This window comes from Electrophorus electricus, chromosome 4 (assembly GCF_041902795.1).
Source record: "Electrophorus electricus isolate QZ-2024a chromosome 4, ASM4190279v1, whole genome shotgun sequence".
Classification (NCBI taxonomy): domain Eukaryota; kingdom Metazoa; phylum Chordata; class Actinopteri; order Gymnotiformes; family Gymnotidae; genus Electrophorus; species Electrophorus electricus.
In genome coordinates this window covers 6,650,001-6,677,092 of record NC_137500.1, presented here as the reverse complement: position 1 = coordinate 6,677,092, position 27,092 = coordinate 6,650,001, and the positions used below count along the sequence as shown (strand labels likewise).

The window sequence follows — 27,092 nt, the reverse complement described above, 5'->3', positions numbered from 1 at the left end:
CTGCTATAGAAGGATAGCTACAGGAACATGGCTGATTTTAGTTTTCAAAGATGTTAATGCAATATAACTGAATTAGATATTTAAGATCTATAAAATATGTAATATTTAACAATAAAATCATTTTAATTTGTGTATTATTAAATACACATTTTATAACTGTATAAGCTCTTTATCAGTCAATTCCATTTACTAATTGATGTTAACTTGTTTCCTGCTCATTTATGCCATGTTTCTATTGTTATTTAATGAATAACCATTTTTAAAGGAAAGGTGACATCTTTATATCTTTTGTATACATATATAAATGTTGATGTATCCCCTCAAGCTGTATTTGTGTGCATTTGGAGTGCATTTGGCACATAAGGCTCCAGTAGGCACAGGATCCCAAAACTGGACCACTGAAGATTGAAAAAACATTACCTTCTCTGAGAACCTTTTTTCTCAACTTCCTAGTGAAGTCAGCAATGAGCATTACAGTTACAACATATACCCTTTAAATCAAAACCAGTCCCCCCATGAAAGAGAGACAAATAAAGGGTACAGGACTGCAGTTAAGTCGCCAACTTCAGCGTAGAAAACTAGTGCCAGGAGTGGCAAATTTCAACTTAAAAGATGATTGTATGCTAAGCTGCCATTCATTTTACTATGTTTTATTTTAGAAGACACGGTAAAAACAAAGTTTAATTAGGAAATTCAGAGAATTTATAATCCAAAATATACAATACACAGTCAAATAACTGCAAGACAGAGACACCGACGCACACACATTCATTTCTGAATCTGGGATAAAGGACTGTCAAACCCACTGTCCTGCTGACGTACTTTAAATTCAGAGAACAAGCTCTTTGGACACAGTCTATGTATCCTCTGTTCCTCAGATCCTGGAGTTGGTTCTCTGACCTTAGAGGCTGTAATGCTTGTGCCCCGTTTTGGTTTCACACAGGCTGGCTTTTTAACAATCTCTTTGTAAACAGTCACGTCAGAGTTATCGCCTAGAGTGCTTCCAAAGTCCAGGTCATTAACTTGGGGACCTGCCACCGACAATAGCCTTACAGCATCTGCATTTTTGCTGGGGTAGGAGGTGGTCAGGTAAACATGGTTGGTAAAGGTGGAGCCATTACTGGATAAACTCCAGTCACTCTGGCCATCGTCCCTCACTGGTGCCTCCTCAACCAGGGAGGGGTCTGCAGCCAGCTGCGGGGTCAAGGCTTTCCCTGACTCATTCCCTATTAGGTACATGTCCCTGCTCTGCTTTCTCAGTGTAACATTAGTAGTGCCAATATCACCACTGTGTACACTGGATGATGCAAAGGCACCAAGGACTTTGGGACTGTGGTAGTGGAGGGACATGGGGGTAACTTGTTCAGCCATCCCCAGCCCATTAGCAGCACTGCCCCTCACAGACCCGAGGAAGCCAGCCTGAGAGGTCTTGAACCCCATCTTGAGTTCTCTCAGTTTGGCCGTTTGGGTGTCACGGTTGGTCTCAGTAATGGAATGGATCTGACGGACTTGATTCTTCTCGTAGTCTTCATGGTTCTCTGGTATGACAGGAAGGCTTTGGCTTGAAGCAGCCCCTGACACCGTGGTAGGATGTTCATTATTAGTTTCTGGATTTGATAATGGTACTACAAACAACAAAAAGAAAAATAAAATGTTTTTCAGATTATTTGTAAATTTAAATAAAATCAAAAATCATACTTCTATTAAAACTATAATATTATTATTATTATTATTATTATTATTATTATTATTATTATTATTATTATCATCATCATCATCATCATCATCAACATTTCTGGGAACCCCCCCCCCCAAAAAAAACCACACACCACACCTTGACCATTAGGATTCCTCTGAAGCTTCTTTTTGGGTTGAGGTGTCTCCAACACTTTGGCCATGGCTGCAAGTTTACTGGCAGCACTGATGATTTTCTTTTCTGCCCTGGAGTTTAGAGATGCAGGTAATGAGAGAATTATGAGGCAGTATAAAGACGAGACAAAAATGCTGGTGAGAATGAACCACCAGAAGAGACCAAGCTAAGACCAAACCAATCTCTTACCCGGTGGTCTGCCCTCCCTCGTCCAGGAGCTCGTGTAGGCAGGTGAGGTAGTAGCTGCGCATTCGCCGGGCTGTGTCCTGCCTCTCTCGCTGCACCTCCGCTCTGATCAGCTCGGCTGCCCTGACCTTGCTGTCTTGTAGGTAGTGCAGCATGTCACCTGCACAGCATGGCACACATGCGTTAGGCAGCCACAACGTGCTCAGGTTCACCAAGCGAAGCGGTTTCACCGAAGAAACGACATCTGTTCCAGTGTATACTAGTATATGGAGGAATGACTAACTTGAACTTGACTTAAAATTTTAACTCCCCAACTAGCACAGTGAAGTACAGAGAACACTTCGGACGAAAGAGTCAGAAAAACAAATGAACCTCTGATTTTTTGTACAGCTTTCATATATTGCTGCTTCATTTCTTCAAGGCCAGCTTGGAGATTCTGTTGACTGTTGACTGCACCACTGTAACAGAGCAGTCATAAATTAGTATTACCTGGATTGCAGATAGCTTTTTTTTCTTCTACATTATTTATAAAATGTAAAATCAGGCCAAAAACCAAATGTCCTTGAAGGAGTACAAACCCTGATTCTTTGCATATAGTGAGCTTGACCTCCTCAAGTTCTTTTCCATGAGCTTCCCGCTCTCTGCGCAAGTTTTCTTCATGTTCCTCTGCATTCACAAGGGAGATGAAACATTTAATTACAAATTAAGGCAAAGTACACAAATAACTGGTACTACATAGTTTTGCAAGTGTCTGGTAGGTTTGGTCACTCAGCTCGTCCTCCAACTGCAGAATTCGATGTGAAGATGTCATTTAACCAACAATGCACAACAATCAAGCATTTCACCAAACTGTGCAGTTTTAAAGGTTTGCTCTCAACTTCACAATTGTTTTCCTCTCAGCGTCTGGATCTTGCTCTGAAAAGCTTGCTGTTGCCCATTTTGCTTAGCGGTCACTTGCTTATGCATGACAAGTTAATGTTTACAATGACAGCCAAAACGCTGTTTACTGCTGGAATGTTAAACAAACAAACAAACAAACAAAACATTGTTGCAAAAGTGTGAGTCACAGGGTCAGCCAATGAGATTGTATCTGACAAGAATCCAGTAGCTGTGCATTTGAGGCTGAAACTACCATCAACTGAACACAGTAGATGAACAAATTTAATTAGATCAATGAGTGAGACATCAAAGTTCAAGCTCTAGGCACCTTTCAGCTTGTGCAGAGTGCTCTTGTGCTCTCGGACAGTGCGCTGCAGCTGGCGACAGGCCTTCTCCAGGTGCCTCTGAAGGTCCTGACTGCTCTTCTGGAGCTTGGCCACAGTCTCAGTACAGCCCACACTGCTACACACACCGTCCTTGGTCTGGGCCGCAAAGTCTGGGAAGAGCAAGAAACAGGTTAGCGTTCCTCCCCAAAAGCAAGAAGACTAAAAATCGACGAGTGTTGAGGGTGTATGGCACATACTGCTGATCACCCAGAGCTCCTTCTTGTGCTGCTCTTGGCTTTCCTTCAGCACATGCCTCAACTTATCCTCACTGCTCTGCAGTATGGAGAAAAACATGGTTTTCTTTTTGTGTGCGTGCATTTTTAAATCGCCTTAAGAACATTAGGAATGTTTCAGACTACGCCAGTTTAATTCCATCTAAAACCTTTAACAAGACCATGAACAAAACTTTTTTAACTCAAATGCTGATTGCTTTTGTCTTGTTGAAACAATGAACCCATAACCCAAAAAAGCAAGAGAGTTAGAGAAAGTACACAGCACAAACCTTCTGACACTCCTGCTTGGTGTGGGCCACCGCTTTGGAGAGTGCCTCTCTACACAGGTCTCTCAGCCTGACTCTCACCCCAAAGTCCCTGCTACCTCTGTCCTCCAAAGCCTCCCTCTTCAGGTTTTGCAGCTCTATCAGCACCTCCTTTAACTCAGCCAGTACCTCCTCCTGGGTTCGACACTGCTCTTCCCTCAACCTCAAAAATAAAATGTTACTTAAATGGGATCTTGTCTCTATTCCTCAGTGTGGGTTTACACGAGGGCCAATTTTGCGGTGTGTTCATCAGCCCATGTTGCGCCTTTGCGTGTTGGATAGTTACCGGAGTGCTTGCTGACACCTCCACTCCTCCTCCTTGTTCCTCAGGGTCTCCTGGCTCTGTGCAAGGGCCTCCTCCCAGGCCCGCTCTGTGCTCCTCTCCAGCCGGGCCTGGTTTTCCTGTTGCTCCCTCTGAAGCTGGGACCTCAAGCCTGACACCTCCTCCTGCTTCTCCCTATTCCATGCGGTCCTGGCTGCAAAGAGCTCGGCTTCCAGGAGCGCCGCCCGCTCTTCAGTGACATTTTCTAGCTGCGTGTTCAGGGAGAGCACCTGCTCCTGAAGCTCTCGGTTTCTCTTCATGCAGTCCTCCAGCTCCTTGCATTTCACATCCATCGTCTCCTGCCATACGTCTTCAGCTGCTTTTTTTGCCGAAGATACCTAAGCCATTTCATATAGTAGAGGTCCTGAGCATGTAAATGGTTCCATCAGTGGTCCATCAGTAAGAAAACATACATTACATTTATTCCATACCTGCTCTTGAATATGTTGCTGCTGGAGTTTTTCCCATTTTTCCCTCTCTGTCTGCAGGCTGGCTTTATACTCCGGCAGCGAGGTCAGGTCTTGGAGCCAGCGACCATACGCTCTTGACACAGCACTTTCAACCTGCATGAAGCAAGATCATTTAGAGGAAGCTCCATAAGGTGTCGAGAAGAAGATGGCCCAGCATGCAACTAAAGCATACACACAACGCATTGGATTAACTCTGTGCGAGTGCAGCAGACCTGTGATGCCATGTCCTGCCCATGTTTCTGCTGCAGCTCTCCCTCAGTCTGTCTCACTGCTTCACCCACTGCTTTAGCCAGAGCACTGTCTGCTTCTCGCTGCAGGGCTGTTCTCTGGGCGCTGAGCCGGGCCTCCAGTTGCTCCAGCGAGAGGGTCAGGGTTGCTGTCTCTGTGCTGTCTGTCTGAGAGAAGCCCTCCTGGGTGGTGGCAGTTCGGGCTCTATGACTCCCCTCCACGGCTTCCTCTACCCTGCATGCCCACTTCCTCTCCAGCTGTGTGAATCATGAACATGGGTACTCAAGCACAGGCATGCAAACTCTAAACAGTAGGAACCCATACAAACGATACTCTAGGAATTACTGCATCAAGAAATCTTGAAATTTTCCCAGCACCACAATGTTTGGTAAATTTTGCTTTTAAAAACAGTACACTGTGAACGATGCGCACTAGAACTGACCTCTTCCTGTTCCTGCTGCCAGCTCTTCTGGGCTGAGGCCAGCTGCTTGGACACCTGCTGCTGGATCTCACGCTCACTCTCTTTGGTACACTGAGCTTTAAACTGGTCAAGAGCTTGTTGGTGCTGAGAGGCCAAATCAGCCTTCAGCCTCTCCAGAGCCACCTCTGCCTCACCTCTTCTCTTTAGCTGGGAACCAGAGACACAAAATTAACAGAAATAAAAACAACAAAAAAATGGCTCTTTTCAGCCTCTGAATTTTCCATTTGGAGCACTGAAATAAGATTTAAATGACAATAAAAATCACATTAAAAAAGTAAGTTACCTCAAGCTCTCCAAGTTTCTTCTCCTCATCATCAATCCTGCTCTGAAGGGTTTCTTCCAATTTGTCCTTTTCCTTGCAAACTGAAATGTAACATTCCTGCACTGCTAAAACCTCTTGACTGAGGTTTGCTAGTTTAGATCTATGGACAGAGTGTGCAAAGTTAAACCATTAGAATCATTAATATCATTATCTGTAATCACAACACCGGTGGCTGTTAAGAAGGATGTCCTGCACAGTTCGGAAGCATAAAGGGAAAGAAACACTATGGAGGGCTCTTACTCCAGCTGCTGGATGTGCTGTTGGTGTTGGGCAGTGAGGTGCTCCACATGAGTGGTGTGCTCCTGGGTGAGTTCTGCACGGACATGCTGGACCACATCATCTCTGTACTGCTGCTGGGTCCTCTCATACCTCCGAGTGTGTGCAGGCACAAACACATGCAAAAAGGAAGGGGGGGGGGGGAAGCGAGAGAAGAAAAAAAAAAACACAAAAAAACTTCTCAATGTTCAAGGAAGTCTTGAGCAGAAATTGGCACTGCTCTATAGACAGTTTGCCAAGGCAATCCTTGAGGTGTCTGCAAAGCTGCTAGTGCCACTCATTTTTCCTGTTTTTTTCGTTTTCTTTAAAAGGTCCCATCAGATCCACACCTCTCTGCAGCTTCTTGTTTCTCCTGGTCCAGCTCCTGAATCATCTCCCTCATCTTTGTGCAGAGCTCACAGTTGGCCGCCTTCAATTTCTCTTCGCTCTGCTTCAGCTCCTTGTTGTGCGTCTCTAGGGCCTACAGTTTACATACCGCAATTAACACACACAACTGAACTGCACATCTGTGTCCTTTTGAATGCTGGAGAAGCAGCAAAGGTGTTCAGCTCACACGGACCTCTACTCTCTTCTGCAGCTGCTGTCGTTCCTCCTCCAGTCTTGCGAGCTCTTTGTGAGGAGCCATGTCGGATGGCTCCAGGTGCTTCTCCAGGCAGCGTTCCCTTACCTGAACAGAAGTGCAAGCACTAAACACAGGGTGGAAACTGAAGAAACTAATAATCACACGGGTATTTGGAAGGTGAACATTGTGCTTCTGAAAGAGACAGCTCTCACTGCAGAGTCTTTAACATTCTTCTCAGCTTCAGCCAGCTGTTTCTGTAGCTGCTCCACATGGTCATGTGAGATCTTGAGGTCCTCTTGTAACTGGGAGATCTTCTGCCTCTTTGTTTTCAGCTGAGCTAGACACCTCTGCAGCTCATTCTTTAACTCTCTCACCAAGTCCCCCTTAGGAAGGCTAGAGTCTGATAACACAGGTGTGCTAACAAATGATAAGGATAGATAAATAAATTAGGGATTTATTTTCATGTGTTGATAAATAACTGATAGCATCTTGTTATAACCAATAATTATAACTTTATGCATTTTAAACATACATGCATTATATAGTCTATATATGGGGGTAAAACATGTTAAATTCTAAAAATCATTAATTAATTGATCATTAATTAAATGTTACATAGCCATGTCACAGGTAAATGAGATCACAATTGCTGTTAACATGCATTACTCATAAGAACTGTTACTTGCTCAAATGTTAAGTCCTAGTTTATACATTGAACTGGTGCAGGTATAAGAAAGTCTATGGGTGAAAAGCAACCAGAAAAAAACATAACTGTAAAACTAGAGTCACCAACATCAAAAGAGCAAAAATAAAAAACCAAACATTAAAACCGGAAGCACAAATTCCAAACAAGTTGCACTTTACAAAACAAAACCTTTTCCGATTATCCGCATTTTTCTTATAAACTACAATATTTAATCATGGCCTAAATTAGACAGAAGGCTTACTGTTTGTAATTATATGCTGAAATTCCAATATCAAATTGATAGTGATGAATTCAAAATTGCCCCCCCCCCCCCCATCAGCAAATAATATATCAGCTGCCAATAAGTTGTACACCTCCAAAATAAATAATAAATCAAATCACTGCTCACTGACTAACCCCATCTAAAATAAAGCAGGAACAGAAGGCTTCTTCTAAATAATTTTTCAACATTAAATCAATACATTTAATTGAATGATGATTCACTATGGTATAAGACAACACGCTCATAAATGAATTACCTGTGATTCCTGCCATTGTTCCTATTAACTGCCTTGATTCCCAAATCTATGCAAGACTCAGATAGGTGGTTTTCCCAGTCTGTGTTCAAGTCAAAAGCAACTGCTCCAAGCTTCACAGCAGACTCATAGAAGGTGATCTGCTCCTTCAGTTCATTTAACTCTTCCTGTGGGGAAAGAAGGAGTAACTCCCGATATTACATAAGACTATTTGGATTTGGATGAATGGGACCCCATTTTAAATTTATCTTTATTTCTATACCATATTTTTATGTAGTAGAATAATTTACATGTAAATTGTAATTGCTGTCCCTGGTCTGTGTCATTTCTGTGAATTTCTGCTGCAACACCCCCTCTGCAGATATGTAACGAAAATGTCTAGTAGTTCTCACACACACACACCTGTAATGCTCGGTTCATATTTTCACTGATGTTGCGGCTAGACTGTGCCTGTTGTAGCTTTATCTGCATCTGGCTCATCTCCTGCACACAGCCTGAAAGCAAACAGGCAGGTTATGTGCACAAGGACAAGATGAGATATTCCAACTTTATAATGGGACTTAATTAGGACGCCATTTACCAATGCACAACATATGGGCAACAAAACGACCTTTGAGTGGTACAACCTCATTAACATTTGTGTGTATAAAGGACCACTGGCCCATGCAGTGCCATACACCCTAACCAACATACCCGTCTGAAGCAGCTTTGCACACTGTTGCTGGCTCTCCTCCAGGCGCTTTGTGAGGACATTGATGACTGTAGCTCTGTCCACCTGCTCCGCCTCCCTCTGCTTCTCTAGCTGCCTCACCTGTTCCCGCAGCCTCTGGGTTGCTTGCACCTGCCAAGCACACGCGCACACACAAACGTGAGCGCACACGCACACAGCCTTTTCTGGCTGTGCAACAATACAGCCCGTAGCGGCTTGTAGTAGCCCCTATTGAAACTTTATAAAAAATACTAACATTCTTAATAACTGTTTCTGTACTGGGACCAATTCTGTAAAACAACTTTTAAAGCAAACAAAAGCAACCCACACACCGTTGTTGATAAAATCAAACAAACAGTGAGAGTTTCACACAAGCTCTTCGTTTAAAAACTTTTGAAATGGGTCTAAACATTACAAAAACAAAAGCTGGAAAGCATTTCTCTGACATAAACTGATTGAGAAAGCTACCCAGGTAAATGTTAGGCCCAAGCACACCAACCTGCTGGTCCAGGTTCTGTACGTGAGAGTCCATCTGCTGCTGAAGGGCCAGCATTCGAGCCTCATGCTGCTCCTTCAGGACAGCCATGTCTCGGTCATGCTGCTCCCGCGCTCGTGTCAGCGTGTCTGAGCGATGCAGCTCCATCATTTGCTGCTGCATGCTATCAACTGCAGCCTGTGCAGCATGCTGCTTCTTCATGTTCTACACACACACAGAGTTAACAAGGGCCTTGCTTTGTGCAGTTACATCCATAAGTCTATATTTAGCAGCCAATTTATTAGAAAAATCTTCCCTGCACCGCCAGTCTCTGGCTGATTTGTTACATATGTCTTACAGGTATAAATATACTATCTGTAGGCTATTCAGTGCCACGTATAGTTTGTCAGTCACCTTATGCAGAGTTCATTACTGCTCAGTTTCTGACAAAAAAAACAAAAACCAGACTGACCACAGTTGTGTTGTGCTGAAATATCAACCACAGTAGTGCTTAAAAACGAGTTTTTATACCAATATCAGTGCTGTGTTTTGAGTGGTCTACCACCTAAACATATTCAGTTAACAGAAGTCATGTGGGCACTGATGAAGAGATGGAACATTGTTAGCATATGCACGGTAACAGATGGGATATTGTAAGTGTAGTTTCTAATGAATACATTTTAATCGAGTGGGTGGTGTCTATAGATTTGTACCTCCTGTTCTCTTTCAGTAAAGACCTGGATCTGTTGCTCCAGAGATCTGACTTTGACTTTTAGCTGAGATTCCCTCTCCTTCAACTCCTCTATTAGACAGCTGGACTCCTTCAGTGACACTGCCAGACCTTCCTTTTCATCTGAGGATGAAAAAAAGCCAAAGACATTACAAAATCAACCCATTTTACTGGAACTGGTTCCCAAAGGGGTTACTCCATTACCCCCCCAAGCACCGATTTCTAAGCAACACAATATTACCCCAACAAACAGAACTGCTGCTGTGGAGCAAAGGATGACAATCAAGGTTTTTTAGTTTTTTTTGCGAAAGTGTCTCAGAGGTTACAATTGAAAAACGAGCCATGAACTCAAAACAGGCCTTCGTGCAAATATGTTAAGTCTTGGGAAAGTTCAACTGTGACTTTCTGCTGACAGACAGATGAAAGGACCCATTTCAACTAAGGCTGCTCTGGCTCAATATATTGTTTGTTTGTTAGTCAATATTGCAATATTGGCCTCTGCAACAAATGACATAGCATAAATCTGCCATATGCAAATAATCCCTTTAACATGTGTTTATTTACCTCTGACAATGGCAAACTGATGGTCAAGATATCTCATTTTGCGCCTGTTATCTTCTAGTTTCTGTTCCAGCTCCTCAATTTGCCTTGACTGAGCTTTATTTAAAATCTTTACTTGAGCACACTCCTGGGCATCAACAGCACCTGAAAAACAAGGACATTTCACAGTTCAGATTCTTTACTCATCCCCGCTCATTTTAGCTACCAGTTGGTGATCTTTTTGAACATGATTGCAGGAGGTTTTTTCTGAGGTTTTCCATAAAACTCACTTGGTGATGAGTCAAGGAAATCCCTCTGAAGCTGGTTAAAGTGGCCATTTTGATGAGACGCCTGGGTGCTGAACATCTTTGGGGCACTTGGTGGTTTATGCGGGTGGTAGCTGACTTTGTAAGTATCGACATCTTTGCTCTCAGTTATTCCATTATCAAAATTCTGGAAATTAAATGGGAAAGGAATATGTCAGCCTAACTGCAGACATGATCCAGATCATCTATATTGTGCACTTTATTCAGCTCAAGTACAGCAACACCATCCAACATGTAACCAACTTCTCACCTGAAAATGGTTTTGTACAATCGCATGCTTTCCTTGGCCTTGGCCACCTGTGTGTAGGTACGTTTCCTGTTCATAGCCCTCACCAGAAGAGAAGTTAACACCATCAGACTCTGCTGTTCTATCACAAGAGTAGACATAGTCTTCAGACTCATGCTGATAGTTTTCGCAATGGTGTGCGTCCCAGGCTTGCGGTAGATGATCCATCCCACCCTGGAGGTGATGAACATGGCTGTTTGGCTGTGATGCTGTGTTGTCATAAGTGCAGCCTTGATGATGGGACTGATCATACCCATCATGAGGATTCTTTCAAAAGATAATTTTCACAAATGTTACGATGTATGAATTTAGAATAACAGCATAGCATATGTGTCTTAGAACTGGAAGGAAGTAAGAAACTCACATCTTCAACAGAAAGGGGCCGCGGCTGATTAGACCATTCAGAGTGTCCACAAAAATGCTGTGGTCTAAAACAAATACAAACTGCTTACTACTACAAATGAACCTGAAAATGTGTAAAGCAAAAAAGAATGGAGATATAAAGCACTGCTTTGTCTATTACAAAGGCCCAGTGAGCATTACCTCTTGTTGTTGTTGTTTCCTGGGTGACTGCAAGTTGAGTAGTCCAGGTCAGGTGAAGAGGAGTCCCGACTGTCCTCCAGCATATCACCTGGAAGGTCAGTCAGCAACTTGTGCAGCTGGATGACATGATGTTCAAAGATTATTAGCTGAAACAATAAATTATAAAACTCCTGCAAGACTTAGCAACCCGTGGACCCATTATAGAAAGCCATAGCAACCACTGACAAAAACAGTACCACCCACTTTCAATACAGTACATAGAAACCCTGTGGAAAGCCTCTATATCATAGGAAGACAGACAAGTGCCATACTGAAATATCAACCTGAGGTATGGAGTGAAAGTCAAAATTAAAGATCAGAAAAGGAAAACATGCATAAACAAAGAACCAAATAATACAAACTAAATAATAGATGGAGCAAAAACATTCCTCCCCTTCAAAATAAAATACAATAAAAGACTAGAGTTCTTCACTGCACCAACATCCATATAGGTTTTCCCAGATCACCTAATTTCAATCGTTAAAATATCAGGCCTAATAGTTGGGTCTATTGCAGTGTCTAAAAACAAACCATCTATTGTCACTTGTAGAAAGTCCTGATTTCTTCAGGTGCTCTATTTAGACCAAATCCAAAAAACATTAGAAGCTATAGAAGGTACACCTCACAGCTCTTCACTCAAACTAGTACAGGCTCAAGGTTTTCTGCAGCAGATATCTTATGAGTGAGTCAGAACATACATGAACTGGACTGAAAGTATTTGATCTTTAAACACAAACACCTCAGTGGAGTTCCCACCTTATTGAAAAAGTCATGCCTGAAACAAACACCTACATTACTTAGACACAATGACTGGGGAAGTGTGGGGATTTCCATTAATCGGAATTTCGTCCCCTATACGTTTTGTCCTTCATGTATGTACATTACACCTTCAAACTGTTATTATTTCTTGATCTGGGTTAACGAAAGAAGCGTGGTTAAACCTTTCAATGGGCGTGTCTGCGGAATTATTGGCAGGATGTCAAGAGATCACTGAAGCGCCAGACAAGAGTAGAAATGTTAAATCACCTCCTGCTCTCGGGCGTAATCCTCCTGATCATATTCTTCCTCCTCTTCATGCTGCGTTTGTAAAGCAGCACTATCAAAGTCGATGGACATCGCTGGTTACTGTCAGAACAAACTGAGAAAAAGGTCACTTATAGGTTAGCTAGCGGTTAGCGTAGGCTGGTCAAATTGTTAACGGTAGATGGCTAGCTAGCCAACATCCATACAACTGGTTAAGTCTATCATTTGACATTTTATTTATCTCGTAGAAATATCAGAAAGTCCTCTAAAAGCAGAACACGCCTTATCGGGTTAGTAACACGAGTAGCTATTGACGAGCCTGGCCGCAGAACCAAGTGGTTAGCTACGGAGCTAGCAACAACACACCACCGGCTAGCGGTTATCTAGCTAGGTTAACCTAGCTAGTGAATAAGCGAAAGCGTAAGATGGAAATGCGGCTTACCTTTAGTGTCCGAATTAAACATTCATATCCCTAAAACTGTCGATTTCATCGCACAAAGTTTGGCCAGTGGTGCGGTGCGGCTAAAAGCCGGTGAGGTTAGCGGACAGTAAATCAATGCAACAAGCAAAAAAAAGCCGATAACTTACCTAGCTAGCAAAGTTTTAAAACACAAGTTTAATTGTGTGTTAATTCACAATTTCCTTCAAGCTGTCGTTGACTGATATGCTTTAAGTTAACACAGGACAGAAAACCTAGCTAGGTTAGGTAGGTGTTGTTAAAGGCCGCAATTAGCGGCTACAGTAAACAAGCCACTCTGTGCTTGAAACATGGCGGTCTAAACAGCGGCAAAACCCAGCCTGCTGATTGGCTACCGGCTGATGACGTAGCGCACAATCACAATCACAATACGCGGCTCCGTTGATATTATCTCCAAACTTGTACTCTGGATAAAATACATGCATAGAATATCGCTGTGTATCTTACCGGGTAATGAACTATTGCACCTAAACAAAATGCAATGAACAGAAGTCTTGTCTCGCATAAATAAACATTTATCTGAAGCAACAAAGGCATCCTTTATTACTGTTCAAAAATGAAACAGTAGATCTTACACAGCATAAGCGATCAGTAGCGAGGGTACCAAATGTGCTGCATCCCATAGATCACTAAATTTCAGAATCATTAGGATGCACTTTCATGCTCTCTTTCAACCATCTTCTAGGAACAATGTGTTTTTGGAAATTTTCTATTGGACTGTTTTTCCATTTGTGAAAACTAGAGGAATTCTAGTAATGACAGTACTTTATTAACAGGCACTGGAGTGCATCTACCAAAAACTTGAAGGTGAATCTTTAAGCAAAACAAAACATGCTGGCTCTGGCAATGTAACAGATAAACATGTTTAGTTTATTACAGAATGCTTTCACACCTCCCCAAAAAGGTAAAATGTATACCTCTAAAAAAAAAAAAGCTTTTTGTTGCCATAACCAAATGTCAAAACATGTGATTAAAATATCATCTCCCCGCCTCCCAAGGTGACTTCACCATAGTCTAAAGAACACTGTGACAGTAGACTTTAAAGACTTGGAACAGCAGATTTCCATTGGGTGTTTCTATTTGTATAAGATGTACAAAGCTGCTGAGGCTTAAGTACCTGCCACTGCAGAACACAAACTAGCCAGTTTAAGCACACACTCAATCAGTGATCAGGGAGTACATGAAAGGAGTTGTGTCACTGACAGCCCTCTGAGCTTCCTGGCTATCAGGTAAATGAACAGCTTGGAGATCATGATTAGCCAATCAAGCTAATTTACTGACAATTGCCTGGTTGAGGGAATTGAGTTGATTGGTCCATTTGTCTAGGGCTGTGTATCGAGCCCCTCCTCTTTTCTGGTGATCAAGCTCCAATAGCTGGTTAACCTGGTCGATCCGGCCATTGATTGTGCTGAAACGGAACAACAGTCATGAGATGCAAGTTAGTATTAAAAACATCTTATCGTATCAGTTTTTGGTTTCCTGACTCTCTTTCCCATGTACCATAGAGATCTCAAGACAGTAATAATCACTAGTTATTGTTAACAGTAACAGTCAGTAATTAAAATATATTTGTCAACTTACTTGTCCAGTATACATTGCACAAGCAAACTTTCCACATCTGCAACATCAATATTCAGCTCCTGCAGAAATACCATTAAGCCATGAACTTACATAGTACAGGATAATATACTAGCATAATTATATAGAAAATGTATTACCTTTGAAATAAAAGGTATGTGTATTCTAGTGTAAGGCTTAATTAATTTGATGAGCACTTGTGTTCTTATGTTCCGTAATAGTTCTGAAAGACAAAAATAAGGAAAGCCATTTCCATTACATAAAATTCCAGTGAGAAAAAAATATTTATTCCATGTAGAGGTGTTCCAGGTCAAACTCACCCTCAATATGTTCTCTGATGAAGGGATCATCCATTATGTTGCTGTGATTTGTTTTCAAGATTTTCTCAAATTCCGTGATGTCATTGTTCTGGTAGGCACTATACGTAAAGTCAAATAAATTAAAACAACTTGTTTTAAATCTTCTGGAATGACCAAGCCAACATATTAGAATTTAAGAAAATGAACTCTATACATACAATTACACACATCCAACATTACAGAATTTGAGTTGAGAAACTAAATTTTATGTATTTTTGCAGCCTTACCTTACCAAGTTGGTCATTGCTAGAATTTCTGGGTCATTTTTGTATGGTTTTGCCTATGCACAGGATTACATTTTAAACAAGCATTTTACTTAGTCAAAACAAAAACCGACAATATTCCCAAATACAGAGTGTATTAAAGTTACCTCCTGAGAATCAAATGGGTTTATTCCAGACTTCATCAGCATGTTTGCCAACACCAAGTACTTTAAACAAGTGGTTCGCCTGGGGCTTCCTGATTCATCGTAATTTTTGAATGCCTCAAAAAAGTCTGTGTGCGCCTTCTCAAATTCTCCCTCCCTTAGGTGCATTTTGCCACCACATTCTAAAGCAGATTAAACATACAAGACAATATGAATACTTACACAATACCCCATCACGAAGCAGAACAAGCATTTCTTTTGGTTCCAATTAATGTATGATTTGAACCAGTATATAAGTAACTAGTAACGAAAATAACAATACCTCTGATAACTCCCATAATGAGTGGATGTGGGATTGCTGACTTGATGTGTAAGGACTGCTCATACAGAGCTTTCAGCTTCTTGTTGTTTTTTTGTGCTGTGTACATCTGGATTTCCAAAGCATAGATCTCTAACAACTGTGTGCCTTTCTTGAGGTCATCTTCACCATCATCTGTCTTCACAAAGAGAATAATCTCCATAAAATTCAAGTGCTCAAATCACAAAAAACCCAAAGCGTTTCCACATTTCTCATTCTCTTTTACCTGACATGACTGGTGCAACTGTCTGAGAATTTTCTGTAGTTTTCCATACTCCTCCCTCTCTAGGTATAACTTCCCCAACTAGGTTGAGCAAAAGAACACATTTCATAAATGCCTGTATACCGTATGTAAACAGGCATCATTCCTAATATGCTGCATTAACGAGTTCTTAGTTCAGATAACATATTAAGCACTTGCATGGATACTTCTATACTTATTATGACAGATCAATTATGTTCATGCATAGGTCTAAAGCTATTTATGCTAATTAGTTAATGGACTTGAGCAGTCTAAATTGTACAGTTCATTTCAAGTGTTTAATAACTAAATCGATCAAATAAAAACCTTAGTATTGGTTTTAAACCAAAGTCTGTCATTTTTAGCATCCTTTAATGCCTCTAGGGTAGTCTCATAAAACTCCTGAAGTAAGTCCATCTGCAAACAAAAAGGTAAAAAAAAAAAAAAAAGAAGAACAGTGAAAATGTACCAATGCCATAAGATACAAAAATAAATCACAGCTGGACTAAATGTGTGATGTTCAACCCTCCCCACCACCACATACCTGTTTGGAAGTTGAAATGTAATCTAGAATGGAGTTGATGGATTTCTCAGAGTAGTTCCTTGTTACAGCACTTCGTATATATGTCAAGAGTTGTTTGTAACGATTCATCATTTCAGGAAAGTTTGTCTGATTAAAAAAAGTAAATAAAAAGTTGAACAAATAATAGCCGACACCATTATACAAACTGACAACAACAACATCCCAAACTCAGGATTTAAAAAAGGCTTTTAAATTAATCATGATTATTGCTTACCAGCTTGAAATTTATTTTAATCATCTGTTTCAGTGCTTTGAAACCCCATTCTCCTTTTTCACCCTCAAGTTCCAGCACCTATAATGTAAAAACTAATGCATTACTTTTTTCCTTTGGTTTTTTGTTGTTGTTGTTTTTTTTGCAAGGCTTAAACATGTCAAGTACCTAACAGGGTGCTGCTTTACCTTCTGAAAGCTGCTTAAGGCTGCTTTGGGATCATCTTCTTTTAGGGCTTTTGAATTATAATACTGATTCTCCAAGTCAACATTTGGCTCAGAGTTGCTGTCCTCTGAGTATTCCTGGAATCAAAATAGAAAAAGATAAACATATTAGTTCTAAGGCCTCAACACAGACCCTACCCTGTGTATAGATGGAACCTTCCTTTTTTAAAATACATTGAAGGTGATTTATTCATTCAAACTAGTAAAGTGACAATAGTTTAAAAACATTTTCAACACAAAACTGATGAATCTGCCATACACAATCCTGGCATAAACTCTCCATTTCAAACAAAAGTGTTGAAATACAATTTAAATTTACCTTGACAGGATATATTGCTGTTTTAAAGAGGAGGCAGGATTTAGATCTGTTAGTAAAGTATTTTTGGAAAGCTACAGTCTCAGCTGTGAAACACAAAATAAATAAATTTTCCACTTGATTTAATTACATACTGAACTTTTAGCAGGCCACACATCTTTGAAGTACTCAAGACCACTGAGAGTAGATTATTACTTTTTCTCCTCTTTCAAGTTGCTAAATCTTTCGAGATTTATATTATTAATTTCCAAAATCACGGACTGTACAGATTTAGGGGCATTTCAGTGACTTTAAAACACAACAAATTAAAAAGATATGCGACTGTGGTAGCTATGATTATGTTCAACTGCTAGGCTAGTATTCAAAAGCGCACATCCTTCATAAATGTATGAATGCTCCACAGTTGACAATAACGTGCAAGACGATACTATAAGATTATACTAAGATAATACAGCCTTTACATTTGGCTTCATAAGACACCTTATAGTATGTCCGATTTAGACCACAGGGATATGGTTCAGACTTAGTGTAAGTCACTGACAGCTAGCAACTAGCGACAAGTCGCTTCGTCTAAACACATCACAAAATACGACACATTACTAAATGCAAAACTATATTAATGCACTAAGAAAGTGCAAGTTCGCGTGGTATTAGTTTTAAGACGTACATAATGTTACAAATGCTTTGTACTTTAAGAACAATGACTTACTACACATAAGATACACAGCTAGCTAAACGCTAACAAACATGAGCTCAACCCTATGGTGACTGTAGCTGGGTTAGCACGCTAGCTAGCTAGCTAGGCATGATAAATCGGTGACATTCAACCGTAATTAAAGAGATAACACCATTCAAATGCAGCATTACGATCCCAAGGCAAATAATACACCACGTGCATCTAAAGCTTTGAAAGTCGGTTTCGTTTTACCAGATCATAATCTTCTTCATCGTCGCACATGAAATCATCTTCCATGTCAGACATCTTGACCGGGGAACTGGGCCGAAGTATTCCCACAATCCTCTGCGCCTCAAACTCATCAGCCTGCAAGTGCGCATGTGCTGTGTGAGGCTGGTGGCTTTACGCGCATTCTGGGTCAGTTATGAACGTCCTCTCATAATGTTGAACATTGCTGTCTGAAAACAACGAGTCTGTTCCAAGATCTGTGCAGAAAAGAACTTCTGCGGAGGGAGTGCACCCTTACCCAACCGCTTTTTGAATGGCTGTCCACTTCTTCCGTATTGTTGGAAAACTATTCCGCATATGATTGTCAGCTGATCGATCGCAGCTTGAGAAGACGGCTTTATATATACACGATATAATACATCAGAGTCCTGATGGAAAAAAATCCGCCAAAGATCAAGGTGCTGATCAGTGCCAACGAAAGGTAAATTTATTCTGAGTTTTGTTCGAACAACTAAAGTTGCCCTAGATATCTACTAGCTATAGATACCGTGAATGTCTTGAATTGTAATATATTTGATCATTTGTAGACTACGGAAACTGAAAGAGGCATTTCTTGGAAAATATGAAGAATCCCCTCTCTTCTATGCATGTGCTCCTGGGAGGGTGAATTTGATAGGTATATGTTATAATAATGCTTTCCAACTGGTCCAGTGCTCTATAACGTAATGTAGTATGTTTAATTAACGTTATTTTCTCCATGTACAGGAGAACATATTGACTACTGTGGCTATGCTGTCCTCCCCATGGCCATCGAGCAGAATATTCTTGCTGCTGTATCAGTGAACAATTCACAGATGATTCAACTGGCCAATACTGATCCCAAATATAAGTAAGTGAAGCTGTTTTCAGAGTGTATCGTGTCAAAACCTGAAGGGGGCCCTGTGTAATCAGTCTTCTTCTTTGTTGTGGTTTTGCAGGGATTTCACAATATCTGTCAGCGGAATCACTATAGACAGAGAGAACCCTCAATGGCATTATTATTTTCTTTGTGGTGTGAAAGGCATACAGGTGAGACAAACTGATAAGATAGGCTGTCTTAATTAAAAATTTGTATCCAAATTTCTGATGTGAAAGCAATTGGTGTGCGGCTTTTTCCCCCAATTTAGGAGCAGCTGAGCCTGTCTTCTCAAGTGGGGATTCGCTGTGTTGTGGATGGAACTATACCTGCTAGCTCAGGACTGTCTAGTTCAAGTGCCCTGGTGTGCTGTGCAGGCCTGGTCACAATGGAGGCTAATCAGCAGTCTATTTCCAAAGTAACTCTTATCAAGTCACTTTTCATTTAACACCACCTTCTCCCCACACACATTGCCCACTACAATTAAAGTGCATATCATTTATACACTCATGTAAAATTCTGCTTTTTTTCTCTAAGGCAATGCTAGCAGAAACGTGTGCCAAGTGTGAACGCTATATAGGTACTGAGGGAGGAGGGATGGATCAGTCCATATCTTTCCTTGCTGAAGAAGGGAAGGTAATGTAGTTCATTCTTGTGCCCATATATCCTGTAATATGTGAGCTTTAGGTTGTGGTTTCTATATGGTGACATACAAGCTTTGCTTTTTGGTATCCTTTTTTTTAATGTGTTTTCTCGACATTCTTCTGAAAGGCAAAGCTGATTGAGTTTAATCCGCTTCGAGCCACTGATGTGAAGCTTCCAGGTGGAGCTGTCTTTGTAATCGCCAACAGCTGTGTAGAGATGAACAAAGCAGCTTCATCACACTTCAACATCAGGGTGGTCGAATGCCGAATTGCCACTAAGGTGAGGAAGGCCAAAAAGACACAAAAACAGAGGTCCTCTGGTTAGGAACTGACCATTGATAAAGGATGATGCACACAATCTATTAATGGCAACAGATGGCCAACACTGCAATTGTTCATTTTGAAAGTGTACATACAAGGCAGGAGTCTATAATAAAGTGGCTAGTAAATCATGTAAGCCATTTTTGTTTTATTTCAAAAGTTATGGCAATAATATTCTTAAGGTGCCAGTAAACCTGACAAGGTCTCTTGTATTTAATCCAGACTATAGTAATTGGGTCTTCATAGTTGTACTGTGAACAGGAGTGTATAAAAGAAACTGCCTGCTGTGATCACAGGTACTGGCTAAAGTGAGCGGTCTGGATTGGAGTAGTTTTCAGAAGCTGGGAGATCTGCAGACAGAGCTGGGGTTGAGTCTGGAGAAGATGCTAGAATTGGTGGAGGAGGTCCTTCATCCTGAGCCCTACAGCAGAGATGAGGTCTGCAAGATTCTGGGAATCAACACTGAGCAGTTGTCTGTCAATATCGTCAGTGCTAACACGCGGCACGGTGAGGGCAAAGAGAACCAGTATTTTATACATTGACCCAGACCATCACAATCCTTTTACACAATACAGGACAAGTACATGATCCTCTGGCATTTCTGTTCTCTTCTCATCTCAGTGAGCCACTTCAGGCTGTACCAGCGGGCCAGGCATGTGTACACGGAGGCTGCCCGGGTGCTGCAGTTCAAGGCTGTATGTGACTTGGCGCCTGCTGGAGCTGTCCTGCAGCTGGGCAAGCTGATGAACCAGAGCCATGCTAGCTGCAGAGACTTGTATGAGTGCAGCTGTCCAGAGCTGGACCAGCTGGTCAACATTTGTCTGTGAGTGAGAGAAAGGCGTCTTTCCCATTAAGACATTACTTGAGCATTATTATCAAGATGGTTGGGGTCAAACATTGACTCTTTTGTATTTATGATGCATTCATGCATGTGCAGCTATATACATATATACATCAAGCATACACACACACACACACACACACACATATATATATATATATATTTATTTGTGTATGTGTTTTTATTGTATTTTAGTCTAAGTGGAATGTTTCACTGTTGTCTGCAGGCAGGCAGGCGCTGTTGGGTCTAGGTTAACAGGCGCTGGATGGGGAGGCTGCACGGTTTCCATGGTACCCACTGAAAGAATGGATTCTTTTCTCCAGACTGTGAAGGAGCTGTACTATATGCCTGATGCTCGTCGAGCAGCTCTGATAAAGCAGAGCCTTTTTGCAACAAGGCCAGGGGGAGGGGCAACCATTTTCACAGAAGAATAAAACACAATGTAGATTATCATATTATCTGAGGGATTATTATATTATCTGAGGGATGTCTAATAATGACCGATGGATACTTGGCTACAGCAATGGATATTATTGCTGCCAGTGTTTGTCATGAGAGAAAAAGTCATCAATATTTTTGTTAATTTGTGCTAAATCATTTTATACTGAAAGCTAATAAAATAATCTTAATTTCTGATCAGAATAGCGTCATTGCATTATCAATGAATGCAAGCAAAATCTTGCATGTCAAGCCAAGTGCATGCAGTTATGCTGTAACTGCATGGCAAACAGGTGTTACCAGGGTCCAATATAATACCTAATCTGATTTTTAATTTGTAAGTTCATAATGATCATTTTATGCATCATATAAAAAGTACAATGAATTGTATAAAATCCATGCATAAGCCCCCCCCCCCCCCCCCCCAACAAACATGAACAAAAAATAATTCTAATCATTTGCATGTTTTCATTGACAGTAGCGCAACTCATTGGAGGAAATGATTTCATATATGAGGTTAAAATAAATGGGACATAAACTGAACCTTCATAAAAAAAATTGTTGCACAAATCCTGTCTAAGATTTCTGATTTTTTAAAATAGAAAACAACTTTATATGTCAGTGTAACAATATGAGCAAGGAGTTTTACTGTTTGCTTGGAAAACTTTTTTTTTAATAACAGAAAACAAACAAGGCCTTGGTGGCACAGATAAAATACTCAACTTAAAAATATACTTCATTTACTAAAAGGAAAATAAAAAGGCACAATTTTCCTTTTACAAAAGGACACTGAAATGCCCAATTTTTAGACCTTAACATAGACAGCCATATTTAAGATTTTTTTGATGTTTTGTTGACTTTTTCAGTTGATGTTTCAATTATTGGCAGAGGATAAATGAAAGGCACAGCTGGGTAGCCTCTGGAACATCGATCTTCTGCTTATCTGGACTTTTATTTTGTCCATTCAGTGCTCTCCAAACAAACCTGATGCTGACAACAATATATGCACACTAGAGAAGTATAACTACAGAGAAACTATATGAATGTAGAGTAAAATGATAGTAGTGTTAAGCAGTTGTTTTTGGCAGAACCGGAATCAGATATCATGTGCTGTCACAATGCTAAAGCTTGTTTACAAGCAGTCTAGATAGGTCTATTCTGAAAGGTATATTACACATTTTACTGCAAATTACCCTTGACAATATTATTACTAGTTTGTAAATTCTGTGTAGTAACATTATTGATGCAGTCAGTCTTTTAAGCTACATGTGCAAACATTAATGTATGTCAAATAATTTAATTCATTTACAAAAACTGAACAAGTCAAGTAATTCAGCAGTTGATTAATGTTTACAATATTTTAAGCAGAGGTATTATTGTTTCAAGAGGACCTGTGATAAATATTTCTTCCTGTTTTCCTCTTGTTCCAGCTATGAGACCATGAGCATCTGGTAAAACATTTGGTGGCTTTAATTTGCGGTAATTCTTAAACTACCCAAGAATAGTAACTATATCTCCTGAGAGGATTTCAGTTGACTTGATTTCACCAGTAGCTCAGCTAATTGCATTGAATTTGTGCACGTAATTAACTTGCATGTACTGGCAAGCTCAGCAACGTATTGGAAGCATACAAAGATCTTTTACTCCAAAAATTGTCCAAAAACTTGGCTTTCTGAAGTAAAGCTTCTGCATTTGCATGTCAGTCTCAGTCTATTGGGGAGTGAACAATCAAACAGAACTAAATTTAGCAGGAGAAGAATGCCTTTCTGAGTCAGTAAGCCACAATTAATTCAAGTTGCACCAGGAGAATAGAATGCATTCGCATAAAAGAAGAAATTAGGACAGGAAGGTAAGGATTCTTCCCTGTGCTTCATTATGCTGATTGTGAGGTTCTCCTGGCCAATGCTGGTCTCCTCAGTGTCACTTCATGCGTAGCCTTCTGATGTCCTTAAATGTCCCCCACTTTGAACAGCTCTCCATAGAGCTGTGAGACGTGACCCATACACCCTCAATCGACAGGATCAGGAGTCCTGCGGTCCTCCATTGCCATATTCCGCCATACTGCAACATTATGCACACATAGAGGTGCTAATCCCTGCTTAATGGTGGAGATGACTAAAGAGAAATCCCCTGAACTCTACTGAGCTGCTCTCCACTTGCCCTATATTATGCTATGCTGTATGCTAGCTGATTAGTTTGTGTATAGAGTGTCCCGGCTGTACACACTCCCACCACCCAGGCCGGTATGCTCCGTGACCCCGGGTTTCGTTGTATCCTCAGCCGCCGCCACGTTGTGGGTGTCTTTTCTCTCTCCCAGCTTGTTCTCCGTTGAGCTGCTACCGGCGCGGGTTCTCCCAGGAGACGAGCCAGGGAAGGTGGATGTGGACGGCACGTGGACCTTCATGTTCTTGCCAGAGGTGATCAGCTCGCCGTACCCCTGCTGGTGGGCAAAGGCGTAGGCTGAGCGGCGGGAGCTGGTCCGCCGTACGCGCCTCAGGTTCTGCTCCTGAGGACCCTGCCTCCTGCTCGCCTGCTGAAGAAAGCGCACCTGCCCACGACAGCGGAGCACTTACTTAATGTTTATTTACCTGTCTTACTTGTGTCTTCCTCTGTATAAGTCCAAATGGATGAGGGTTTAAGACCATGTGGAATATAAGCATAACTGAAAACCCTTTAATAGATGTCAGACATAAAGCAAAAACACATTCAAAGTCTACAATATGTGCACAGGAGCTCTGTTAACACATGAGTATTCTGTAAAGCGATTTTTATGTTAATATACTTGCTTTGTCAGTCTGTGTAGGTTGAAGGTCTGTCCTGATGAAGCGAATGGCCACTACTGGCATTGTACATACCACAGTAGTGAGGAGAATAACCAGCCACACAGTCTTCTCATTCAGAGTGTTCCTTGCAGTGCCTAGTGTAAAACATGCCCAACATGGTACATATGCCTTCAGCGACCTCCAGTCACAGAAAGCTATTGGTATAAATGTGGAAATAATAATAACAGAAAAAATTTTGCTTAGTCTATCGGCCTAAAGGAATTATGTCACACTTACCAACAAAAGGGAACTGGCTGGGAAATATTTTAAAGATGCCATCACTGTTCATTGCAAACAGTATAGCAAAGTAGATGGCCAGACTGCCCCATATGAAGAAGTGGTTCACAGCAGTCCAAAAATTCGTATCCAGCCCAATCTGAAATAATAACACTTCTTACAAAGAAATGTAACATGTGAAGAGCATAGCTAAGTAACCACTTGACAACTTTCACAGAACCCTTCTACAACAGTTGTGGGGTCTGGCGGGATTGACCCTCCTCCTAGATGCCCCCCCCCCCCCCCCCCGTGTGTGTGTGTGTGTATGTGTGTGTATGTGTGTGTGTTTGTATGTATGACCATACCCCTCCCGTGTATCACACCTGTTCCTTGTTTTATTTGGTTACCGTATATATATAAGGCCCCGTTTAGTCTTTGGTCTTTGTTTGTGTTTGACCCCATGTTATACACGCCTCGTTGTGTAGAACCGTGATTACTGTGTTTAGCCGTTTGCTGTGTATTAATCAGTCAACACAGTTCTCGTTCTTCGTGTTAATAAATGTGTGTGTGTGAGACACGGCTCGTCTGCCTCGCCTCCTACATGGCGCTCAAAGATATCTTTGTTTAACCTCTTAAGCTCCAGGCTTATTACTTATTGCTTAGTGTTTCATTTTGAGCCATATTTAAAATTCATTTACTATTTATTTTTATTCATAACTACATTGAAACTATTATGAAAGGTATGTAATTATACAAATAAGGATCTGCAAAGAATCCCCGAAGCATAAGGGTTTAAATCAAATAGACGTCATAGAAATTAAACACGGTTAGAATAAACAGAGTAGTGTTTACACACCTGTAGTGTTTCACAACTGTGCAGTTCTAGAAACTGTAAAAAAAAGTTAATTAAAAACAAACACTGTTACCTGGACGCTAACCACAATAACCAGAGAGGTTGCTATAGTAACAGCAAAGGATTGCTGATCAGATATGTGAGCCCCGTCCTCCCGCACGGCACATGAGAATGCTCCAAACGGGAGGAAGAAAAGGACGAATGAGGTGTAGACTCCTTGCAGGGTGCAGGTGAAGAACTTGCGCTTGTTGAACAAGAGATTCAGCTGCCCTGGTTTGTACAGGTTTGGATAGCGTATGCTGTACTGCTCATTTACATCCTGATCAGAAACAACAAAGGTGGACTTAGAATGCAGATTTCAAGCTTTTATTTGACTGAATTCAGCATATGCTGAAATAAAAGGAATGTGTGGGGGTGTTTTTCATACCTGGTCAAACAAGCCCATCGCAAGAACGGGCAGAGATGTGTAGACTATGTTGAACAAGGTGATGAACCACTGGTCATACACAGTCTTTGATAAGAAACAACGTGCAAATATTTAAGATGACAATATTAATCAATCAAAATAAGAAACGACCAAAAAAAGAAATACAGCACGATGATATATTCTGTGGGTCTTCTGCAAATTCTTGATACATAAAGATTAGAAGTAATTAGATAAATAAAGATTACAATTAGAAGCTTACCTGAGCAGAGAAGCCACACACAAAGCCAAACCAGAAATGCACCAATGTAAAGGCAAAGTTCTTGTAGAAGAAGTAGCAGAGGAAGTTACACATGCGGTGGTAGGACCACCGGCCATGGACCAGTAGGAGGCGCTGTAGGTAACGAAACTGGGCAAAGGAATAGTCGGAAGCCAATACAGCCTGCATGCCCTCTTGCCCACTGATGCCAACCCCAATGTGGGCCGCTAGGTGGAGCCAAAACGCCAGCATATACAGTTACATACCAGTACAGACTCAGACAGCATTTCCAGTCTGAATACAACAGCCATTACACCTCTAAATTCAGTGTGATCTAACATTGGCCAAAGAACTGTGTTTATTATACAGAATTGTTTACGGTGATCTTAAATGTTCCACATAGTCAGACTGGTATGGCAATAGCTACTAACTGGTAACAGTGACACAAAATCTAATAAAGATATGGAAAAAAAAACCAGTTAAATAAGACATCAGACAGTTGCTATAGAGTTCATGCAAGGTTAATTTCCTAACCATAGGCAAGAGTCTTACTCTTGATCATACTGACGTCATTGGCTCCATCCCCAATGGCCAGTGTGACTGCTCTCTTATGTCTCTTGACCAGCTCCACCACCTGGGCTTTCTGAAGAGGAGTGACCCTACAGCAGATCACAGTCTTACACAGGCAGGCCACATCCAGTAGGATGAGCTCCAGGTCTGCTTCCAGCGCATGGGCCTGCACAGGTGGAGGTCAGGTGGGTGTTAGGGTTACCAAGGTTACCCAGGAGTAACCATTAGATTTTGTCTAGCAAAGCCATTATGGTGCTAAAGCATGACGCTTAAAACCACAGAGAGGTTCAGATTTAACCACTGGATCTCATTAACGGTTTTACCAATGTAAAACCTTTGTATGTCTGACAAAACAAAAAACTGAGGCTGTTTTATAAACAGGTCTTAAGAAACTAAAGACTAGCCCAAGACATTCGTAAAAAATGGGCATGGCTGTACAGAAAGTATATTACTGTGTCTTGGATTTTCCCATGAGGAGTCCATAATGAGTTTCAAACTTCCAAAAATGATTTCGTTATTATTAAGATTTAGTAGGTAATGAAAAGCAGCGCATGACTCTATGTTTTGAAAAACTGGTTTCTTGACTTACCAAACTGTGTCCATTAATGACCAATGCATATTCTGCAATGATGGTTTCCTCAAACACAGAGTCACTGGCATACATATCTGATTTTCCTACATCTTGACCAATGCTGATCTTCTCTCTGCTGGGACCAGTGATTCTTTCTTTGGCATTTCTGAGCAAGGGACAACAGCCAAGGTCAGAACAAGAAAACGA

General features: G+C 41.1%; 4 protein-coding genes across 16 annotated transcripts in view; 1 reads left to right on the top strand and 3 right to left on the bottom strand.

Moving 5' to 3' along the window:
- Positions 1-634: 634 nt before the first annotated feature.
- cep152 (centrosomal protein 152) lies at positions 635-13,589 on the bottom strand. Of its 2 annotated transcripts, none has more exons than XM_027017128.3 (29): positions 12,855-13,589; positions 12,416-12,527; positions 11,351-11,466; positions 11,172-11,235; positions 10,772-11,074; positions 10,486-10,648; positions 10,220-10,360; positions 9,639-9,778; positions 8,950-9,150; positions 8,435-8,582; positions 8,144-8,235; positions 7,745-7,908; positions 6,733-6,937; positions 6,518-6,625; positions 6,288-6,418; positions 5,923-6,051; positions 5,644-5,782; positions 5,322-5,507; positions 4,864-5,136; positions 4,613-4,744; positions 4,146-4,519; positions 3,824-4,022; positions 3,519-3,594; positions 3,264-3,431; positions 2,635-2,722; positions 2,429-2,514; positions 2,060-2,216; positions 1,835-1,941; positions 635-1,625 (listed from the first exon to the last, which is right to left on the bottom strand). In XM_027017128.3, exons 2-29 carry the CDS (start codon positions 12,503-12,505, stop codon positions 769-771), a joined length of 5,037 nt encoding a protein of 1,678 aa, XP_026872929.2. In that variant the 5' UTR covers positions 12,506-12,527; positions 12,855-13,589; the 3' UTR covers positions 635-768. The 2 variants fall into 2 exon arrangements, with proteins under 2 accessions (XP_026872929.2, XP_081568138.1); XM_081712012.1 differs by having other exon boundaries at positions 13,001-13,589.
- A 150-nt stretch (positions 13,590-13,739) lies between these two features.
- cops2 (COP9 signalosome subunit 2) lies at positions 13,740-18,198 on the bottom strand. Of its 2 annotated transcripts, XM_081712024.1 has the most exons (14): positions 18,056-18,133; positions 17,131-17,213; positions 16,776-16,889; positions 16,591-16,668; positions 16,338-16,463; positions 16,121-16,210; positions 15,779-15,856; positions 15,517-15,691; positions 15,198-15,376; positions 15,055-15,107; positions 14,789-14,886; positions 14,609-14,691; positions 14,472-14,530; positions 13,740-14,298 (listed from the first exon to the last, which is right to left on the bottom strand). In XM_081712024.1, exons 4-14 carry the CDS (start codon positions 16,612-16,614, stop codon positions 14,154-14,156), a joined length of 1,110 nt encoding a protein of 369 aa, XP_081568150.1. In that variant the 5' UTR covers positions 16,615-16,668; positions 16,776-16,889; positions 17,131-17,213; positions 18,056-18,133; the 3' UTR covers positions 13,740-14,153. The 2 variants fall into 2 exon arrangements, with proteins under 2 accessions (XP_081568150.1, XP_026872958.1); XM_027017157.3 differs by lacking the exon at positions 17,131-17,213 and having other exon boundaries at positions 18,056-18,198.
- Positions 18,199-18,314: 116 nt separating this feature from the next.
- galk2 (galactokinase 2) lies at positions 18,315-21,368 on the top strand. Of its 2 annotated transcripts, XM_027017155.3 has the most exons (10): positions 18,315-18,512; positions 18,619-18,707; positions 18,797-18,920; positions 19,009-19,099; positions 19,198-19,344; positions 19,464-19,562; positions 19,698-19,850; positions 20,188-20,398; positions 20,513-20,714; positions 20,959-21,368. In XM_027017155.3, exons 1-10 carry the CDS (start codon positions 18,463-18,465, stop codon positions 21,164-21,166), a joined length of 1,374 nt encoding a protein of 457 aa, XP_026872956.2. In that variant the 5' UTR covers positions 18,315-18,462; the 3' UTR covers positions 21,167-21,368. The 2 variants fall into 2 exon arrangements, with proteins under 2 accessions (XP_026872956.2, XP_026872957.2); XM_027017156.3 differs by lacking the exon at positions 18,619-18,707 and having other exon boundaries at positions 18,319-18,512.
- A 1,137-nt stretch (positions 21,369-22,505) lies between these two features.
- atp8b4 (ATPase phospholipid transporting 8B4) overlaps positions 22,506-27,092 on the bottom strand; it is an 18,980-nt gene continuing 14,393 nt past the window's right edge. For 7 of the 10 annotated variants that reach the window (XM_081712013.1, XM_081712018.1, XM_081712015.1 and 4 more), the window contains 8 exons: positions 26,904-27,051; positions 26,279-26,480; positions 25,748-25,971; positions 25,489-25,572; positions 25,135-25,380; positions 24,230-24,368; positions 23,957-24,087; positions 22,506-23,718 (listed from right to left, as the gene is read on the bottom strand). In XM_081712013.1, coding sequence (XP_081568139.1) covers positions 23,362-23,718; positions 23,957-24,087; positions 24,230-24,368; positions 25,135-25,380; positions 25,489-25,572; positions 25,748-25,971; positions 26,279-26,480; positions 26,904-27,051 — 1,531 coding nt within the window. In that variant the 3' untranslated portion in view covers positions 22,506-23,361. The remainder of the gene's footprint in view (positions 23,719-23,956; positions 24,088-24,229; positions 24,369-25,134; positions 25,381-25,488; positions 25,573-25,747; positions 25,972-26,278; positions 26,481-26,903; positions 27,052-27,092) is intronic. The other 3 variants (XM_081712016.1, XM_081712020.1, XM_027017154.3) reach the window with 1 other exon arrangement.

What these genes read in the sequence shown, in the direction of transcription:
- cops2 (XM_027017157.3), bottom strand. Translation starts at nt 18,109, where the DNA reads ATGTCTGACATGGAAGATGATTTCATGTGCGACGATGAAGAAGATTAT. An exon ending in CATTATGGGAGTTATCAGAG is followed by an intron (nt 15,377 to 15,516) that starts GTATTGTTATTT and finishes AATCTGCTTTAG; the next exon opens with AATGTGGTGGCAAAATGCAC. An exon ending in ACATACCTTTTATTTCAAAG is followed by an intron (nt 14,531 to 14,608) that starts GTAATACATTTT and finishes GTATTTCTGCAG; the next exon opens with GAGCTGAATATTGATGTTGC.
- cep152 (XM_027017128.3), bottom strand. Translation starts at nt 12,505, where the DNA reads ATGTCCATCGACTTTGATAGTGCTGCTTTACAAACGCAGCATGAAGAG. An exon ending in TACAGAACCTGGACCAGCAG is followed by an intron (nt 8,583 to 8,949) that starts GTTGGTGTGCTT and finishes TGTGCTTGGCAG; the next exon opens with GTGCAAGCAACCCAGAGGCT. An exon ending in ATATGAACCGAGCATTACAG is followed by an intron (nt 7,909 to 8,143) that starts GTGTGTGTGTGT and finishes CTTTCCCCACAG; the next exon opens with GAAGAGTTAAATGAACTGAA.
- galk2 (XM_027017155.3), top strand. Translation starts at nt 18,463, where the DNA reads ATGGAAAAAAATCCGCCAAAGATCAAGGTGCTGATCAGTGCCAACGAA. An exon ending in ATCAGCAGTCTATTTCCAAA is followed by an intron (nt 19,345 to 19,463) that starts GTAACTCTTATC and finishes TTTTTCTCTAAG; the next exon opens with GCAATGCTAGCAGAAACGTG. An exon ending in CAGCTGGTCAACATTTGTCT is followed by an intron (nt 20,715 to 20,958) that starts GTGAGTGAGAGA and finishes TGTTGTCTGCAG; the next exon opens with GCAGGCAGGCGCTGTTGGGT.